The sequence below is a fragment of the Triturus cristatus genome, chromosome 7, assembly GCF_964204655.1.
Source record: "Triturus cristatus chromosome 7, aTriCri1.1, whole genome shotgun sequence".
Classification (NCBI taxonomy): domain Eukaryota; kingdom Metazoa; phylum Chordata; class Amphibia; order Caudata; family Salamandridae; genus Triturus; species Triturus cristatus.
The window spans coordinates 1,853,575,515-1,853,594,638 of NC_140590.1; the positions used below are offsets into that span (position 1 = coordinate 1,853,575,515).

A 19,124-nucleotide genomic window follows, 5' to 3' on the forward strand; every position below is an offset into this window, starting at 1 on the left:
GCCTTCAGGGCTGACACATGGTTCCAGAGGGTGGAAGGCAGATCCACCAGCACCCTTCAGGGCTGACACATGGTTCCAGATGGCGGCAGGCAGATCCACTAGCAGCCTTCAGGGCTGACACATGGTTCCAGAGGGCGGCAGGCAGATCCCCCAGCAGCCTTCAGGGCTGACGCATGGTTCCACAGGGTGGAAGGCAGATCCACCAGCACCCTTCAGGGCTGACACATGGTTCCAGAGGGCGGCAGGCAGATCCACTAGCAGCCTTCAGGGCTGACACATGGTTCCAGAGGGCGGCAGGCAGATCCACTAGCAGCCTTCAGGGCTGACACATGGTTCCAGAGGGCGGCAGGCAGATCCACTAGCAGCCTTCAGGGCTGACACATGGTTCCACAGAGCGGCAGGCAGATCCACTAGCAGCCTTCAGGGCTGACACATGGTTCCAGAGGGCGGCAGGTAGATCCCCCAGCAGCCTTCAGGGCTGTCACGCGGTTCCACAGGGCGGCAGGCAGATCCTCCGAGCACCCTTCAGGGCTGACACATGGTTCCAGAGGGTGGCAGGCAGATCCACTAGCAGCCTTCAGGGCTGACGCATGGTTCCAGAGGACGGCAGGCAGATCCCCCAGCAGCCTTCAGGGCTGACACATGGTTCCACAGGGTGGAAGGCAGATCCACCAGCACCCTTCAGGGCTGACACATGGTTCCAGATGGCGGCAGGCAGATCCACTAGCAGCCTTCAGGGCTGACACATGGTTCCAAAGGGCGGCAGGCAGATCCCCCAGCAGCCTTCAGGGCTTACACATGGTTCCAGAGAGCGGCAGGCAGATCCACTTGCAGCCTTCAGGGCTGACACATGGTTCCAGAGGGCGGCAGGCAGATCCCCCAGCAGCCTTCAGGGCTGACACATGGTTCCACAGGGTGGAAGGCAGATCCACCAGCACCCTTCAGGGCTGACACATGGTTCCAGAGGGCGGCAGGCAGATCCCCCAGCAGCCTTCAGGGCTGACACATGGTTCCAGAGGGCGGCAGGCAGATCCACCAGCAGCCTTCAGGACTGACACATGGTTCCAGAGGGCGGCAGACAGATCCTCCAGCAGCCTTCAGGGCTGACACATGGTTCCAGAGGGCGGCAGGCAGATCCCCCAGCAGCCTTCAGGGCTGACACATGGTTCCAGAGGGCGGCAGGCAGATCCCCCAGCAGTCTTCAGGGCTGACACATGGTTCCAGACGGCGGCAGGCAGATTCACTAGCAGCCTTCAGGGCTGACACATGGTTCCAGAGGGCGGCAGGCAGATTCCCCAGCAGCCTTCAGGGCTGACACATGGTTCCACAGGGTGGAAGGCAGATCCACCAGCAGCCTTCAGGGCTGACACATGGTTCCAGAGGGCAGCAGGCAGATCCACTAGCAGTCTTCAGGGCTGACACATGGTTCCAGAGGATGGCAGGCAGATCCCCCAGCAGCCTTCAGGGCTGACACATGGTTCCACAGGGCGTCAGGCAGATCCACCAGCAGCCTTCAGGGCTGACACATGGTTCCAGAGGGCGGCAGGCAGATCCACCAGCAGCCTTCAGGGCTGACACATGGTTCCAGAGGGCGGCAGGCAGATCCACTAGCAGCCTTCAGGGCTGACACTTGGTTCCAGAGGGAGGCAGGCAGATCCACCAGCAGCCTTCAGGGCGGACACATGGTCCAGAGGGCGGCAGGCAGATCCCCCAGCAGCCTTCAGGGCTGACACATGGTTCCACAGGGTGGCAGGCAGATCCACCAGCACCCTTCAGGGCTGACACATGGTTCCAGATGGCGGCAGGCAGATCCACTAGCAGCCTTCAGGGCTGACACATGGTTCCACAGAGCGGCAGGCAGATCCACTAGCAGCCTTCAGGGCTGACACATGGTTCCACAGGGTGGAAGGCAGATCCACCAGCACCCTTCAGGGCTGACACATGGTTCCACAGGGCGGCAGGCAGATCCACTAGTAGCCTTCAGGGCTGACACGTGGTTCCAGAGGGCGGCAGGCAGTTCCCCCAGCAGCCTTCAGGGCTCACACATGGTTCCACAGGGTGGAAGGTAGATCCACCAGCAGCCTTCAGGGCTGACACATGGTTCCAGATGGCGGCAGGCAGATCCACTAGTAGCCTTCAGGGCTGACACATGGTTCCAGAGGGCGGCAGGCAGATCCACCAGCACCCTTCAGGGCTGACACATGGTTCCAGAGGGCAGCAGGCAGATCCACTAGCAGCCTTCAGGGCTGACACATGGTTCCAGAGGGCGGCAGGCAGATCCCCCAGCAGCCTTCAGGGCTGACACATGGTTCCACAGGGTGGAAGGCAGATCCACCAGCACCCTTCAGGGCTGACACTTGGTTCCAGAGGGCGGCAGGCAGATCCCCCAGCAGCCTTCAGGGCTGACACATGGTTCCAGAGGGCGGCAGGCAGATCCACCAGCAGCCTTCAGGACTGACACATGGTTCCAGAGGGCGGCAGACGGATCCTCCAGCAGCCTTCAGGGCTGACACATGGTTCCAGAGGGCGGCAGGCAGATCCTCCAGCAGCCGTGAGGACTGACACATGGTTCCAGAGGGCGGCAGGCAGATTCACTAGCAGCCTTCAGGACTGACACATGGTTCCAGAGGGCGGCAGGCAGATTCACTAGCAGCCTTCAGGACTGACACATGGTTCCAGAGGGCGGCAGGCAGATCCCCCAGCAGCCTTCAGGGCTGACACATGGTTCCACAGGGTGGAAGGCAGATCCACCAGCAGCCTTCAGGGCTGACACATGGTTCCAGAGGGCGGCAGGCAGATCCACCAGCAGCCTTCAGGGCTGACACATGGTTCCAGAGGGCGGCAGGCAGATCCACCACCAGCCTTCAGGGCGGACACATGGTCCAGAGGGCGGCAGGCAGATCCTCCAGCAGCCTTCAGGACTGACACATGGTTTTAGAGGGCGGCAGGCAGATCCTCCAGCAGCCTTCAGGACTGACACATGGTTCAAGAGGGCGGCAGGCAGATCCACTAGCAGCCTTCAGGGCAGACACATGGTTCCAGAGGGCGGCAGGCAGATCCCCCAGCAGCCTTCAGGGCTGACACATGGTTCCAGAGGGCGGCAGGCAGATCCACTAGCAGCCTTCAGGGCTGACACATGGTTCCAGAGGGCGGCAGGCAGATCCTCCAGCAGCCTTCAGGGCTGACACATGGTTCCAGAGGGCGGCAGGCAGACCCCCCCAGCAGCCTTCAGGGCTGACACATGGTTCCAGAGGACGGCAGGCAGATCCACCAGCAGCCTTCAGGGCTGACACATGGTTCCAGAGGGTGGCAGGCAGATCCACTAGCAGCCTTCAGGGCTGACACATGGTTCCACAGAGCGGCAGGCAGATCCACTAGCAGCCTTCAGGGCTGACACATGGTTCCAGAGGGCGGCAGGTAGATCCCCCAGCAGCCTTCAGGGCTGTCACGCGGTTCCACAGGGCGGCAGGCAGATCCTCCCAGCAGCCTTCAGGGCTGACACATGGTTCCAGAGGGTGGCAGGCAGATCCACTAGCAGCCTTCAGGGCTGACACATGGTTCCACAGGGCGTCAGGCAGATCCACCAGCAGCCTTCAGGGCTGACACGTGGTTCCAGAGGGCGGCAGGCAGATCCTCCCAGCAGCCTTCAGGGTTGACACATGGTTCCAGAGGGCGACAGGCAGATCCACTAGCAGCCTTCAGGGCTGACACTTGGTTCCAGAGGGCGGCAGGCAGATTCCCCCCAGCAGCCTTCAGGGCTGACACATGGTTCCAGAGGGCGGCAGGCAGATCCCCCAGCAGCTTCAGGGCTGACACATGGTTCCAGAGGGTGGCAGGCAGATCCACTAGTAGCCTTCATGGCTGACACATGGTTCCAGAGGGCGGCAGGCAGATCCACTAGCAGCCTTCAGGGCTGACACATGGTTCCAGAGGACGGCAGGCAGATCCCCAGCAGCCTTCAGGGCTGACACATGGTTCCAGAGGGTGGCAGGCAGATGCACTAGCAGCCTTCAGGGCTGACACATGGTTCCAGAGGGCAGCAGGCAGATCCACTAGCAGCCTTCAAGGCTGACACTTGGTTCCAGAGGGCGGCAGGCAGATCCACCAGCAGCCTTCAGAGCTGACACTTGGTTCCAGAGGGCAGCAGGCAGATCCACCAGCAGCCTCCAGGGCGGACACATGGTCCAGAGGGCGGCAGGCAGATCCACTAGCAGCCTTCAGGGCCAACACATGGTTCCAGAGGGCGGCAGGCAGATCCACTAGCAGCCTTCAGGGCTGACACATGGTTCCACAGGGTGGAAGGCAGATCCACCAGCACCCTTCAGGGCTGACACATGGTTCCACAGGTCGGCAGGCAGATCCACTAGTAGCCTTCAGGGCTGACACATATGCACTAATTATTACTAGCATGTGATAATCATGCTGTGCCGGGGCTCCCTGACACGCTCCCACAGACAGTAATACACTTACGTCTCACATGACACCTTGCTTCACGCGTGCTCATACATCCGGCCCTCTGGTTGGTTTGCTACTTCGGCCTCATGATCAAGCCTTCTTTGCCTTGATCATCCGCTTCAGCTTGATTCTTCCTGGGTCCATACTCATTATTGCACAAGTGGGCCCTAGAAGCCAATCAGAAGGCTTATCTCCCCAGGGAACTGCCCAGGCAGATACCCCAGCGGCCTTCAGGGCTGACACGTGGTTCCAGAGGGCGGCAGGCAGATCCACCAGCAGCCTTCAGGGCTGACACGTGGTTCCAGAGGGTGGCAGGCAGATCCAACAGCAGCCTTCAGGGCTGACACATGGTTCCAGAGGACGGCAGGCAGATCCACCAGCAGCCTTCAGGGCTGACACATGTTTCCAGAGGGTGGCAGGCAGATCCACTAGCAGCCTTCAGTGCTGACACATGGTTCCAGAGGGCGGCAGATAGATCCCCCAGCAGCCTTCAGGGCTGTCACACGGTTCCACAGGGCGGCAGGCAGATCCTCCCAGCAGCCTTCAGGGCTGACACATGGTTCCAGAGGGTGGCAGGCAGATCCACTAGCAGCCTTCAGGGCTGACGCATGGTTCCAGAGGGCGGCAAGCAGATCCACCAGCAGCCTTCAGGGCTGACACGTGGTTCCAGAGGGCGGCAGGCAGATCCCCCAGCAGCCTTCAGGGCTGACACGTGGTTCCAGAGGGCGGCAGGCAGATCCACCAGCAGCCTTCAGGGCTGACACATGGTTCCAGAGGGTGGAAGGCAGATCCACCAGCACCCTTCAGGGCTGACACATGGTTCCAGATGGCGGCAGGCAGATCCACTAGCAGCCTTCAGGGCTGACACATGGTTCCAGAGGGCGGCAGGCAGATCCCCCAGCAGCCTTCAGGGCTGACGCATGGTTCCACAGGGTGGAAGGCAGATCCACCAGCACCCTTCAGGGCTGACACATGGTTCCAGAGGGCGGCAGGCAGATCCACTAGCAGCCTTCAGGGCTGACACATGGTTCCAGAGGGCGGCAGGCAGATCCACTAGCAGCCTTCAGGGCTGACACATGGTTCCAGAGGGCGGCAGGCAGATCCACTAGCAGCCTTCAGGGCTGACACATGGTTCCACAGAGCGGCAGGCAGATCCACTAGCAGCCTTCAGGGCTGACACATGGTTCCAGAGGGCGGCAGGTAGATCCCCCAGCAGCCTTCAGGGCTGTCACGCGGTTCCACAGGGCGGCAGGCAGATCCTCCGAGCACCCTTCAGGGCTGACACATGGTTCCAGAGGGTGGCAGGCAGATCCACTAGCAGCCTTCAGGGCTGACGCATGGTTCCAGAGGACGGCAGGCAGATCCCCCAGCAGCCTTCAGGGCTGACACATGGTTCCACAGGGTGGAAGGCAGATCCACCAGCACCCTTCAGGGCGGACACATGGTTCCAGATGGCGGCAGGCAGATCCACTAGCAGCCTTCAGGGCTGACACATGGTTCCAAAGGGCGGCAGGCAGATCCCCCAGCAGCCTTCAGGGCTGACACATGGTTCCAGAGAGCGGCAGGCAGATCCACTTGCAGCCTTCAGGGCTGACACATGGTTCCAGAGGGCGGCAGGCAGATCCCCCAGCAGCCTTCAGGGCTGACACATGGTTCCACAGGGTGGAAGGCAGATCCACCAGCACCCTTCAGGGCTGACACATGGTTCCAGAGGGCGGCAGGCAGATCCCCCAGCAGCCTTCAGGGCTGACACATGGTTCCAGAGGGCGGCAGGCAGATCCACCAGCAGCCTTCAGGACTGACACATGGTTCCAGAGGGCGGCAGACAGATCCTCCAGCAGCCTTCAGGGCTGACACATGGTTCCAGAGGGCGGCAGGCAGATCCCCCAGCAGCCTTCAGGGCTGACCCATGGTTCCAGAGGGCGGCAGGCAGATCCCCCAGCAGTCTTCAGGGCTGACACATGGTTCCAGACGGCGGCAGGCAGATTCACTAGCAGCCTTCAGGGCTGACACATGGTTCCAGAGGGCGGCAGGCAGATTCCCCAGCAGCCTTCAGGGCTGACACATGGTTCCACAGGGTGGAAGGCAGATCCACCAGCAGCCTTCAGGGCTGACACATGGTTCCAGAGGGCAGCAGGCAGATCCACTAGCAGTCTTCAGGGCTGACACATGGTTCCAGAGGACGGCAGGCAGATCCCCCAGCAGCCTTCAGGGCTGACACATGGTTCCACAGGGCGTCAGGCAGATCCACCAGCAGCCTTCAGGGCTGACACATGGTTCCAGAGGGCGGCAGGCAGATCCACCAGCAGCCTTCAGGGCTGACACATGGTTCCAGAGGGCGGCAGGCAGATCCACTAGCAGCCTTCAGGGCTGACACTTGGTTCCAGAGGGAGGCAGGCAGATCCACCAGCAGCCTTCAGGGCGGACACATGGTCCAGAGGGCGGCAGGCAGATCCCCCAGCAGCCTTCAGGGCTGACACATGGTTCCACAGGGTGGAAGGTAGATCCACCAGCAGCCTTCAGGGCTGACACATGGTTCCAGATGGCGGCAGGCAGATCCACTAGTAGCCTTCAGGGCTGACACATGGTTCCAGAGGGCGGCAGGCAGATCCACCAGCACCCTTCAGGGCTGACACATGGTTCCAGAGGGCAGCAGGCAGATCCACTAGCAGCCTTCAGGGCTGACACATGGTTCCAGAGGGCGGCAGGCAGATCCCCCAGCAGCCTTCAGGGCTGACACATGGTTCCACAGGGTGGAAGGCAGATCCACCAGCACCCTTCAGGGCTGACACTTGGTTCCAGAGGGCGGCAGGCAGATCCCCCAGCAGCCTTCAGGGCTGACACATGGTTCCAGAGGGCGGCAGGCAGATCCACCAGCAGCCTTCAGGACTGACACATGGTTCCAGAGGGCGGCAGACGGATCCTCCAGCAGCCTTCAGGGCTGACACATGGTTCCAGAGGGCGGCAGGCAGATCCTCCAGCAGCCGTGAGGACTGACACATGGTTCCAGAGGGCGGCAGGCAGATTCACTAGCAGCCTTCAGGACTGACACATGGTTCCAGAGGGCGGCAGGCAGATTCACTAGCAGCCTTCAGGACTGACACATGGTTCCAGAGGGCGGCAGGCAGATCCCCCAGCAGCCTTCAGGGCTGACACATGGTTCCACAGGGTGGAAGGCAGATCCACCAGCAGCCTTCAGGGCTGACACATGGTTCCAGAGGGCGGCAGGCAGATCCACCAGCAGCCTTCAGGGCTGACACATGGTTCCAGAGGGCGGCAGGCAGATCCACCACCAGCCTTCAGGGCGGACACATGGTCCAGAGGGCGGCAGGCAGATCCTCCAGCAGCCTTCAGGACTGACACATGGTTTTAGAGGGCGGCAGGCAGATCCTCCAGCAGCCTTCAGGACTGACACATGGTTCAAGAGGGCGGCAGGCAGATCCACTAGCAGCCTTCAGGGCAGACACATGGTTCCAGAGGGCGGCAGGCAGATCCCCCAGCAGCCTTCAGGGCTGACACATGGTTCCAGAGGGCGGCAGGCAGATCCACTAGCAGCCTTCAGGGCTGACACATGGTTCCAGAGGGCGGCAGGCAGATCCTCCAGCAGCCTTCAGGGCTGACACATGGTTCCAGAGGGCGGCAGGCAGACCCCCCAGCAGCCTTCAGGGCTGACACATGGTTCCAGAGGACGGCAGGCAGATCCACCAGCAGCCTTCAGGGCTGACACATGGTTCCAGAGGGTGGCAGGCAGATCCACTAGCAGCCTTCAGGGCTGACACATGGTTCCACAGAGCGGCAGGCAGATCCACTAGCAGCCTTCAGGGCTGACACATGGTTCCAGAGGGCGGCAGGTAGATCCCCCAGCAGCCTTCAGGGCTGTCACGCGGTTCCACAGGGCGGCAGGCAGATCCTCCCAGCAGCCTTCAGGGCTGACACATGGTTCCAGAGGGTGGCAGGCAGATCCACTAGCAGCCTTCAGGGCTGACACATGGTTCCACAGGGCGTCAGGCAGATCCACCAGCAGCCTTCAGGGCTGACACGTGGTTCCAGAGGGCGGCAGGCAGATCCTCCCAGCAGCCTTCAGGGTTGACACATGGTTCCAGAGGGCGACAGGCAGATCCACTAGCAGCCTTCAGGGCTGACACTTGGTTCCAGAGGGCGGCAGGCAGATTCCCCCCAGCAGCCTTCAGGGCTGACACATGGTTCCAGAGGGCGGCAGGCAGATCCCCCAGCAGCTTCAGGGCTGACACATGGTTCCAGAGGGTGGCAGGCAGATCCACTAGTAGCCTTCATGGCTGACACATGGTTCCAGAGGGCGGCAGGCAGATCCACTAGCAGCCTTCAGGGCTGACACATGGTTCCAGAGGACGGCAGGCAGATCCCCAGCAGCCTTCAGGGCTGACACATGGTTCCAGAGGGTGGCAGGCAGATGCACTAGCAGCCTTCAGGGCTGACACATGGTTCCAGAGGGCAGCAGGCAGATCCACTAGCAGCCTTCAAGGCTGACACTTGGTTCCAGAGGGCGGCAGGCAGATCCACCAGCAGCCTTCAGAGCTGACACTTGGTTCCAGAGGGCAGCAGGCAGATCCACCAGCAGCCTCCAGGGCGGACACATGGTCCAGAGGGCGGCAGGCAGATCCACTAGCAGCCTTCAGGGCCAACACATGGTTCCAGAGGGCGGCAGGCAGATCCACTAGCAGCCTTCAGGGCTGACACATGGTTCCACAGGGTGGAAGGCAGATCCACCAGCACCCTTCAGGGCTGACACATGGTTCCACAGGTCGGCAGGCAGATCCACTAGTAGCCTTCAGGGCTGACACATATGCACTAATTATTACTAGCATGTGATAATCATGCTGTGCCGGGGCTCCCTGACACGCTCCCACAGACAGTAATACACTTACGTCTCACATGACACCTTGCTTCACGCGTGCTCATACATCCGGCCCTCTGGTTGGTTTGCTACTTCGGCCTCATGATCAAGCCTTCTTTGCCTTGATCATCCGCTTCAGCTTGATTCTTCCTGGGTCCATACTCATTATTGCACAAGTGGGCCCTAGAAGCCAATCAGAAGGCTTATCTCCCCAGGGAACTGCCCAGGCAGATACCCCAGCGGCCTTCAGGGCTGACACGTGGTTCCAGAGGGCGGCAGGCAGATCCACCAGCAGCCTTCAGGGCTGACACGTGGTTCCAGAGGGTGGCAGGCAGATCCACCAGCAGCCTTCAGGGCTGACACATGGTTCCAGAGGACGGCAGGCAGATCCACCAGCAGCCTTCAGGGCTGACACATGTTTCCAGAGGGTGGCAGGCAGATCCACTAGCAGCCTTCAGTGCTGACACATGGTTCCAGAGGGCGGCAGATAGATCCCCCAGCAGCCTTCAGGGCTGTCACACGGTTCCACAGGGCGGCAGGCAGATCCTCCCAGCAGCCTTCAGGGCTGACACATGGTTCCAGAGGGTGGCAGGCAGATCCACTAGCAGCCTTCAGGGCTGACGCATGGTTCCAGAGGGCGGCAAGCAGATCCACCAGCAGCCTTCAGGGCTGACACGTGGTTCCAGAGGGCGGCAGGCAGATCCCCCAGCAGCCTTCAGGGCTGACACGTGGTTCCAGAGGGCGGCAGGCAGATCCACCAGCAGCCTTCAGGGCTGACACATGGTTCCAGAGGGTGGAAGGCAGATCCACCAGCACCCTTCAGGGCTGACACATGGTTCCAGATGGCGGCAGGCAGATCCACTAGCAGCCTTCAGGGCTGACACATGGTTCCAGAGGGCGGCAGGCAGATCCCCCAGCAGCCTTCAGGGCTGACGCATGGTTCCACAGGGTGGAAGGCAGATCCACCAGCACCCTTCAGGGCTGACACATGGTTCCAGAGGGCGGCAGGCAGATCCACTAGCAGCCTTCAGGGCTGACACATGGTTCCAGAGGGCGGCAGGCAGATCCACTAGCAGCCTTCAGGGCTGACACATGGTTCCAGAGGGCGGCAGGCAGATCCACTAGCAGCCTTCAGGGCTGACACATGGTTCCACAGAGCGGCAGGCAGATCCACTAGCAGCCTTCAGGGCTGACACATGGTTCCAGAGGGCGGCAGGTAGATCCCCCAGCAGCCTTCAGGGCTGTCACGCGGTTCCACAGGGCGGCAGGCAGATCCTCCGAGCACCCTTCAGGGCTGACACATGGTTCCAGAGGGTGGCAGGCAGATCCACTAGCAGCCTTCAGGGCTGACGCATGGTTCCAGAGGACGGCAGGCAGATCCCCCAGCAGCCTTCAGGGCTGACACATGGTTCCACAGGGTGGAAGGCAGATCCACCAGCACCCTTCAGGGCTGACACATGGTTCCAGATGGCGGCAGGCAGATCCACTAGCAGCCTTCAGGGCTGACACATGGTTCCAAAGGGCGGCAGGCAGATCCCCCAGCAGCCTTCAGGGCTGACACATGGTTCCAGAGAGCGGCAGGCAGATCCACTTGCAGCCTTCAGGGCTGACACATGGTTCCAGAGGGCGGCAGGCAGATCCCCCAGCAGCCTTCAGGGCTGACACATGGTTCCACAGGGTGGAAGGCAGATCCACCAGCACCCTTCAGGGCTGACACATGGTTCCAGAGGGCGGCAGGCAGATCCCCCAGCAGCCTTCAGGGCTGACACATGGTTCCAGAGGGCGGCAGGCAGATCCACCAGCAGCCTTCAGGACTGACACATGGTTCCAGAGGGCGGCAGACAGATCCTCCAGCAGCCTTCAGGGCTGACACATGGTTCCAGAGGGCGGCAGGCAGATCCCCCAGCAGCCTTCAGGGCTGACACATGGTTCCAGAGGGCGGCAGGCAGATCCCCCAGCAGTCTTCAGGGCTGACACATGGTTCCAGACGGCGGCAGGCAGATTCACTAGCAGCCTTCAGGGCTGACACATGGTTCCAGAGGGCGGCAGGCAGATTCCCCAGCAGCCTTCAGGGCTGACACATGGTTCCACAGGGTGGAAGGCAGATCCACCAGCAGCCTTCAGGGCTGACACATGGTTCCAGAGGGCAGCAGGCAGATCCACTAGCAGTCTTCAGGGCTGACACATGGTTCCAGAGGACGGCAGGCAGATCCCCCAGCAGCCTTCAGGGCTGACACATGGTTCCACAGGGCGTCAGGCAGATCCACCAGCAGCCTTCAGGGCTGACACATGGTTCCAGAGGGCGGCAGGCAGATCCACCAGCAGCCTTCAGGGCTGACACATGGTTCCAGAGGGCGGCAGGCAGATCCACTAGCAGCCTTCAGGGCTGACACTTGGTAACAGAGGGAGGCAGGCAGATCCACCAGCAGCCTTCAGGGCGGACACATGGTCCAGAGGGCGGCAGGCAGATCCCCCAGCAGCCTTCAGGGCTGACACATGGTTCCACAGGGTGGCAGGCAGATCCACCAGCACCCTTCAGGGCTGACACATGGTTCCAGATGGCGGCAGGCAGATCCACTAACAGCCTTCAGGGCTGACACATGGTTCCAGAGGGCGGCAGGCAGATCCACCAGCAGCCTTCAGGGCTGACACATGGTTCCACAGGGCGGCAGACAGATCCTCCAGCAGCCTTCAGGGCTGACACATGGTTCCAGAGGGCAGCAGGCAGATCCACTAGCAGCCTTCAGGGCTGACACTTGGTTCCAGAGGGGGCAGGCAGATCCACCAGCAGCCTTCAGGGCTGACACATGGTTCCAGAGGGCGGCAGGCAGATCCACTAGCAGCCTTCAGGGCTGACACTTGGTTCCAGAGGGCGGCAGGCAGATCCACCAGCAGCCTTCAGGGCGGACACATGGTCCAGAGGGCGGCAGGCAGATCCTCCAGCAGCCTTCAGGACTGACACATGGTTCCAGAGCGCGGCAGGCAGATCCTCCAGCAGCCTTCAGGGCAGACACATGGTACCAGAGGGCGGTAGGCAGATCCCCCAGCAGCCTTCAGGGCTGACACATGGTTCCAGAGGGCGGCAGGCAGATCCACTAGCAGCCTTCAGGGCTGACACATGGTTCCAGAGGGCGGCAGGCAGATTCACTAGCAGCCTTCAGGGCTGACACATGGTTCCAGAGGGCGGCAGGCAGATTCCCCAGCAGCCTTCAGGGCTGACACATGGTTCCACAGGGTGGAAGGCAGATCCACCAGCAGCCTTCAGGGCTGACACATGGTTCCAGAGGGCGGCAGGCAGTTTCCCCAGCAGCCTTCAGGGCTCACACATGGTTCCAGAGGGCGGCAGGCAGATCCACTAGCAGGCTTCAGGGCTGACACTTGGTTCCAGAGGGCGGCAGGCAGATCCACCAGCAGCCTTCAGGGCGGACACATGGTCCAGAGGGCGGCAGGCAGATCCTCCAGCAGCCTTCAGGACTGACACGTGGTTCCAGAGGGTGGCAGGCAGATCCTCCAGCAGCCTTCAGGACTGACACATGGTTCCAGAGGGCGGCAGGCTGATCCATTAGCAGCCTTCAGGGCAGACACATGGTTCCAGAGGGCGGCAGGCAGATCCCCCAGCAGCCTTCAGGGCTGACGCATGGTTCCAGAGGGCGGCAGGCAGATCCACTAGCAGCCTTCAGGGCTGACACATGGTTCCACAGGGTGGCAGACAGATCCTCCAGCAGCCTTCAGGGCTGACACATGGTTCCAGAGGGTGGCAGGCAGATCCACTAGCAGCCTTCAGGGCTGACACATGGTTCCACAGGGCGGCAGGCAGATCCACTAGCAGCCTTCAGAGCTGACACATGGTTCCAGAGGGCGGCAGGCAGATCCACTAGCAGCCTTCAGGGCTGACACATGGTTCCAGAGGACGGCAGGCAGATCCCCCAGCAGCCTTCAGGGCTGACACATGGTTCCAGAGGGTGGCAGGCAGATCCACTAGCAGCCTTCAGGGCTGACACATGGTTCCACAGGGCGGCAGGCAGATCCACTAGCAGCCTTCAGGGCTGACACATGGTTCCAGAGGGCGGCAGGCAGATCCACTAGCAGCCTTCAGGGCTGACACATGGTTCCAGAGGGCGGCGGGCAGATCCACTAGCAGCCTTCAGGGCTGACACTTGGCTCCAGAGGGCGGCAGGCAGATCCACCAGCAGCCTTCAGCGCGGACACATGGTCCAGAGGGCGGCAGGCAGATCCACTAGCAGCCTTCAGGGCTGACACATGGTTCCAGAGGGCGGCAGGCAGATCCTCCAGCAGCCTTCAGGACTGACACATGGTTCCAGAGGGCGGCAGGCAGATCCACTAGCAGCCTTCAGGGCTGACACATGGTTCCAGAGGGCGGCAGGCAGATCCCCCAGCAGCCTTCAAGGCTGACACATGGTTCCAGAGGGCGGCAGGCAGATCCTCCCAGCAGCCTTCAGGGTTGACTCATGGTTCCAGAGGGTGGCAGGCAGATCCACCAGCAGCCTTCAGTGCTGACACATGGTTCCAGAGAGCGGCAGGCAGATCCCCCAGCAGCCTTCAGTGCTGACACATGGTTCCAGAGGGCGGCAGGTAGATCCCCCAGCAGCCTTCAGTGCTGACACATGGTTCCAGAGGGCGGCAGGCAGATCCCCCAGCAGCCTTCAGTGCTGACACATGGTTCCAGAGGGCGGCAGGCCGATCCCCCAGCAGCCTTCAGTGCTGACACATGGTTCCAGAGGGCGGCAGGCAGATCCCCCAGCAGCCTTCAGTGCTGACACATGGTTCCAGAGGGCGGCAGGCAGATCCCCCAGCAGCCTTCAGTGCTGACACATGGTTCCAGAGGGCGGCAGGCAGATCCCCCAGCAGCCTTCAGTGCTGACACATGGTTCCAGAGGGCGGCAGGCAGATCCCCTAGCAGCCTTCAGGGCCGACACATGGTTCCAGAGGGCGGCAGGCAGATCCACTAGCAGCCTTCAGGGCTGACACATGGTTCCAGAGGGCGGCAGGCAGATCCCCCAGCCGCCTTCAGGGCTGACAGATGGTTCCAGAGGGCGGCAGGCAGATCCACTAGCAGCCTTCAGGGCTGACACATGGTTCCACAGGGTGGCAGGCAGATCCACTAGCAGCCTTCAGGGCTGACACATGGTTCCAGAGGACGGCAGGCAGATCCACCAGCAGCCTTCAGGGCTGACACATGGTTCCACAGGGTGGCAGGCAGATCCACCAGCAGCCTTCAGGGCTGACACATGGTTCCACAGGGTGGCAGGCAGATCCACCAGCAGCCTTCAGGGCTGACACATGGTTTCAGAGGGCGGCAGGCAGATCCACTAGCAGCCTTCAGGGCTGACACATGGTTCCAGAGGGCGGCAGGCAGATCCACTAGCAGCCTTCAGGGCTGACACATGGTTCCAGAGGGTGGCAGGCAGATCCCCCAGCAGCCTTCAGAGCTGACACACGGTTCCACAGGGTGGCAGGCAGATCCCCCAGCAGCCTTCAGGGCTGACACACGGTTCCACTGGGTGGCAGGCAGATCCCCCAGCAGCCTTCAGGGCTGACACGTGGTTCCACAGGGTGGCAGGCAGATAGTCATTCTACAGCACCTCTGAGATTTTCACTATGCTTGAAATCTGACAAAGACATGCTTATTAAGCGATAACTAACGGGACACAAGCAGTGTGGTCAAGTCTATCAATCTGTGCTTTTGAGAACTGTTGTGCTCTAATAACGTGAGCTTTTGTTGCAAACTAGTGGGCAACACAATCTACAAAGTAGAAATAATTTACCTAAAATAGATTTACGGATATTGCAGTGGGTGATTCAGCGCACACGGATCAGTGATGTAATGGCTGCTAGAAACAGATGGACATAACTGAGAAAATAGGGCCCCCACATCAACCTAAATGCTCTTTTGAAAAAGAATGATATACAGACGTCTTTTTCTTGCAATGTAGTGACTGCACCATCCCTGAGCACAAGCATCAGTGACTCACCTGAGAGGGCATCAGTCATCACTTCTTCCACATCTGCACCTGGATGTGCCACACGGACCTGGTATCCCTTCTCTGTGACAGGATCAGCAGCAGGAACTGGAAATCCTGTTAAGCAGAGCACACAGGGGTCAAACTCACACACATGACTGGACACACTACAGTTACACTGAGTTCCACTATCCACATTCTTCTACCAGGTAATTTCTCTGTAGTAGAGTGCACTTGTCTCATTAGTTCTCAGTTTGTTTGCCACATAGTGTGAGCATCACAGGAGGCCAGCTGACTGGGAGAAACTGGGGAAGGAGAAGGCGAGGCGAGGGGTAAGATAAACGGACAGGAGAGGTTGCATTGAGGATCAACAGCTTTAATGATCACATCCGAGTCCACAGTGTTCCCCAGAGGTGAAATACTAAAGTCTCCCAAACCCTTACTGTAATCAGGTGCAAATTCAGAGGAGAACAAAGGTGCAGAAAACCCCCAAGCTTCAGGCAGTAAGTAACAGAGGGGCCATGTGCCCCAGGCTAATCAGGAGCGTTCTTCACTCTGTTATGGAAGTAGAGAGCTGCCAAAACCGAAGTAAAGACGTTTGTTGTTACACAATCTACCACCTTAGATCACGCCAGACATGAAGGAAAAGGGGACACCGACACGCACAGGGCTACCATTTCCATTTGTAATGACAGCAGCCTCTACTAGGTCTTCATGCTAAAGTCTGGGAGCAACAATGATCACTGCGACAAGTGCCTGAAATTGAGGTAACACTCACCGAAGTGCAAATTGCTGAACTGGACATGTGACTCTTCAGGAACCTTGAGAGGGGTCTCCCCTGGGGCAGAGTCATCTACTGCAGGGATTTTAAAAGGAACCTTTTCTTGGTCAGAGATTGACAGAGGCAAATTCTGCACCTTTTTGAGGTGAAGGGTGCAGATTTCGGAGAAGATTCCTCATCAGACAAAGGTGCCTCCCTCTTTCTTCAGCCTGTATCAGATCCTACTCTCATTAGCCTCAAGAGTTTTTGTGAAGACTTTTGTCTGATCGTGCAGTTTTGAGGCTCATAGTCTGGATGGAGGCAGTAGATGCACTTATCATGGATCATCAAAGGGGAAGCATTTCTTGCCACAAGCCATGGCAAAATAAATCTGAACTCCCTGACTCAAAGTGTCTCCAGAGACAACAAATCCACAGGGAAAGCTGTCCAAGAGGTTGACGTAGCCTATGAAGTTGAGAAAAGCATAATTTACTTATCAGTAACCTGTAACTTCAAAGTAGTAGGCAGTGATAAATGGCAACAGGCCTAGCAACAGTGTTCGTTTAGTAGCACATCCACCTCATTTGAAACAACCTAATCTTCAGCTGGAGGTGGAAGTGTTGAGCTCTCTAACCTCCCTTAGAGGCCACCATACTTTGCATTCCTACCACATGTCACGCGTGAAGGAGTGCCCGAGGCAGGCTTTTCTCTAACCTTTGTTTGACCTAATTCTCACTACATCTTTACCTATACTTCATGCCCCAGACTTTAAATTGGTTCCCATACTTCAGGTTTCCACAAACTTTTGTTTTTAGGGTATTTGTGGATTTTCCACTCGACTGGCTCTGGGGCACTGCTGCCCATCACCAACTGATAATGTGAGTGAAGAAGAGAAAATATCCCTTTTCAGGTCCTGCTCAGACTTCAGACTGATGGGTGCATTTATTGACATTACGCTACTCATAAAGCGCCTCATAGCAACATCTGCAAGGCCTTTGTTTCAAAGCCACTGAAAGACATAGAAAGGAGGCTGTCTATCCATCTACTTGAAAAAGAGAAGCCCCCCCCCCGCCCTTCTAATAAGACACTACCCTGACCCCACCAAGCACTTCCACATAGGGGGCACAAGAAGGGAGTCACTTGGACCTTCCCCAACTGTCTCCAGTGTGCACTGAAAGGTCGGCAGGCCTTCCATGTGAAAGGGAACAGTCCAGCCAAGATGGCTAAAATATGTTGAATCAACGAGGAGACAAATAATAGATTTTCAACCAAGAACATCATGAAATAGGAACCAAAATATTTGTTGCCCTTTGGATAGTCTGAACCTATGCTCCTGTCTATTGGCCCCAGAGAGCTCCACGCTGAAGAGCCATTTACATCCTCTTGGTAATTACACATCTAAAATTGGGGAAAACAGAGGTTAGCTCTATGTGACATATCCCAACGATGCTGCTGCTAGAGCCTACTTATCTAATGCACTGCTGTCCAAAGTTCTTCTAAGATATACAAGACAATCACTAACCGGTCAACAGTCCCCATTTATTTATTTGACATTTTATGTCACAAAACTGCACTAAGCAGCATTATTGCGCTTTTCATAGCAGCACGAAAACAACTGGCATAATAACAGCAGCAATTGCTGAAGAGACAATTGTTGAGGTTTGGTTTGAATTGTGCTCTTCTCACTGGCAGCTTACCTCTTCAAGACTATTTGTACAAAAAGCAAACCGGATTACGGCTGGGCAGGATATTTTTGACAACAGCCTTTTATCTAAAGGCCCCTTGTCTGAGATCTGCTCTCTCCCCAGCAGCTCCGCTGTCCCAGACGCCGCCGCTGACCCCGTCTCACCCCCTCCTGGGAGGTGTTCGAGGCCGCTGCTGCCTATGTCCATGGTTGTGCCCCTCTGCTGTGTCAGGTTTCTGCTTCAATTCTGTTTTACTGTATTTGCTGTATTGTACTCTGTGCCTGCTTCTGTTTTTTCATTTTCGTTATTGTGCCTGTTTTCGTTGTTGCGCCGTTTTCTCTCCCCACCGCTGGTGCCCCTGCGGCCCCTCCCCCTTGCCGGTTCCTGCTCCCGCATCCCAGCTGCAAGTCCTTCCCCCCTCCCCTCTTTCAGGTCGGCCCCTGCGCAGTCGCGCCTCTGGTGTGCCAAAGGCAAGACCGTCTGCGCCTGTGCGTGACCCGACCGCGACCAGCGCCAGGGACCCTGGTCCTCCGACCGTCCACCGCTATGACACAGCCGCCTCCTCGCACTCAACCCCGGAAGAAACAAAAACTGCCAGCAGTCCACTTTGAACACAACCCACGGCCAGTTCTCCTGCCGCCATTACAGCCAGACCTTCACCACCGCCCCCACCACCAACACCGCCGACGCCCCTCCTCCTCAACGTGCGCTCCATGCACAGACACACCGTAGAGATCTGGAACCTCCTTGACACCCTCTCACCAGACATCGCCTTCTTTACAGAAACCTGGACTAACACCTCCTATGCCCCTGACATCGCCATCCCCGACAGATACAAGATCCAGAGGAAGGACTTCCCCGCCACCGAACACCTGCACTTCCAGGTCCAGATCAGCCCCAACTCCACACTCCGCGGCACCCTCGCCTACAGACCCTCCTGACCCGCGCCCCCTTCGTCGCCACCATCACTGACCTCATCGCACCCACACCATCGCATCCATGGACTACATACTTATCGGAGACCTGAACTTCCACCTTGACAACCCTGCCGATCCCAACTCCACCACCCTCCTGGACAACCTCACCAACATCGGACTAAAACAACTTGCCACCACGCCTACCCACAAGGCAGGACACACCCTCGACCCCATCTTCGCAGGAGGAAACAGCATCTACTTCAGCCACACCACGCAACCCCCATGGACTGGCCACCACTGCGTACACTTCCTCGTCGACAAACCTAAGCCGCCCAAACCCGCCTCCCGCGCAGAAACTGGATCAGAGTCTCTGAGGAGCAGCTCAACTCCACCCTCAACCACGATGACCCCCGCAGCAACCGCCACCAACCTCGCAGCCAGGAAACTTGACAC

At 58.9% G+C, this 19,124-nt stretch overlaps 1 protein-coding gene across 1 annotated transcript in view; it reads right to left on the reverse strand.

Moving 5' to 3' along the window:
- The window catches only part of LOC146813453 (uncharacterized), a 316,204-nt gene that overhangs the window by 238,285 nt on the left and 58,795 nt on the right, over nucleotides 1-19,124 (reverse strand). The window contains exon 6 of the mRNA XM_085620211.1: nucleotides 15,322-15,426. Coding sequence (XP_085476337.1) covers nucleotides 15,322-15,426 — 105 coding nt within the window. The remainder of the gene's footprint in view (nucleotides 1-15,321; nucleotides 15,427-19,124) is intronic.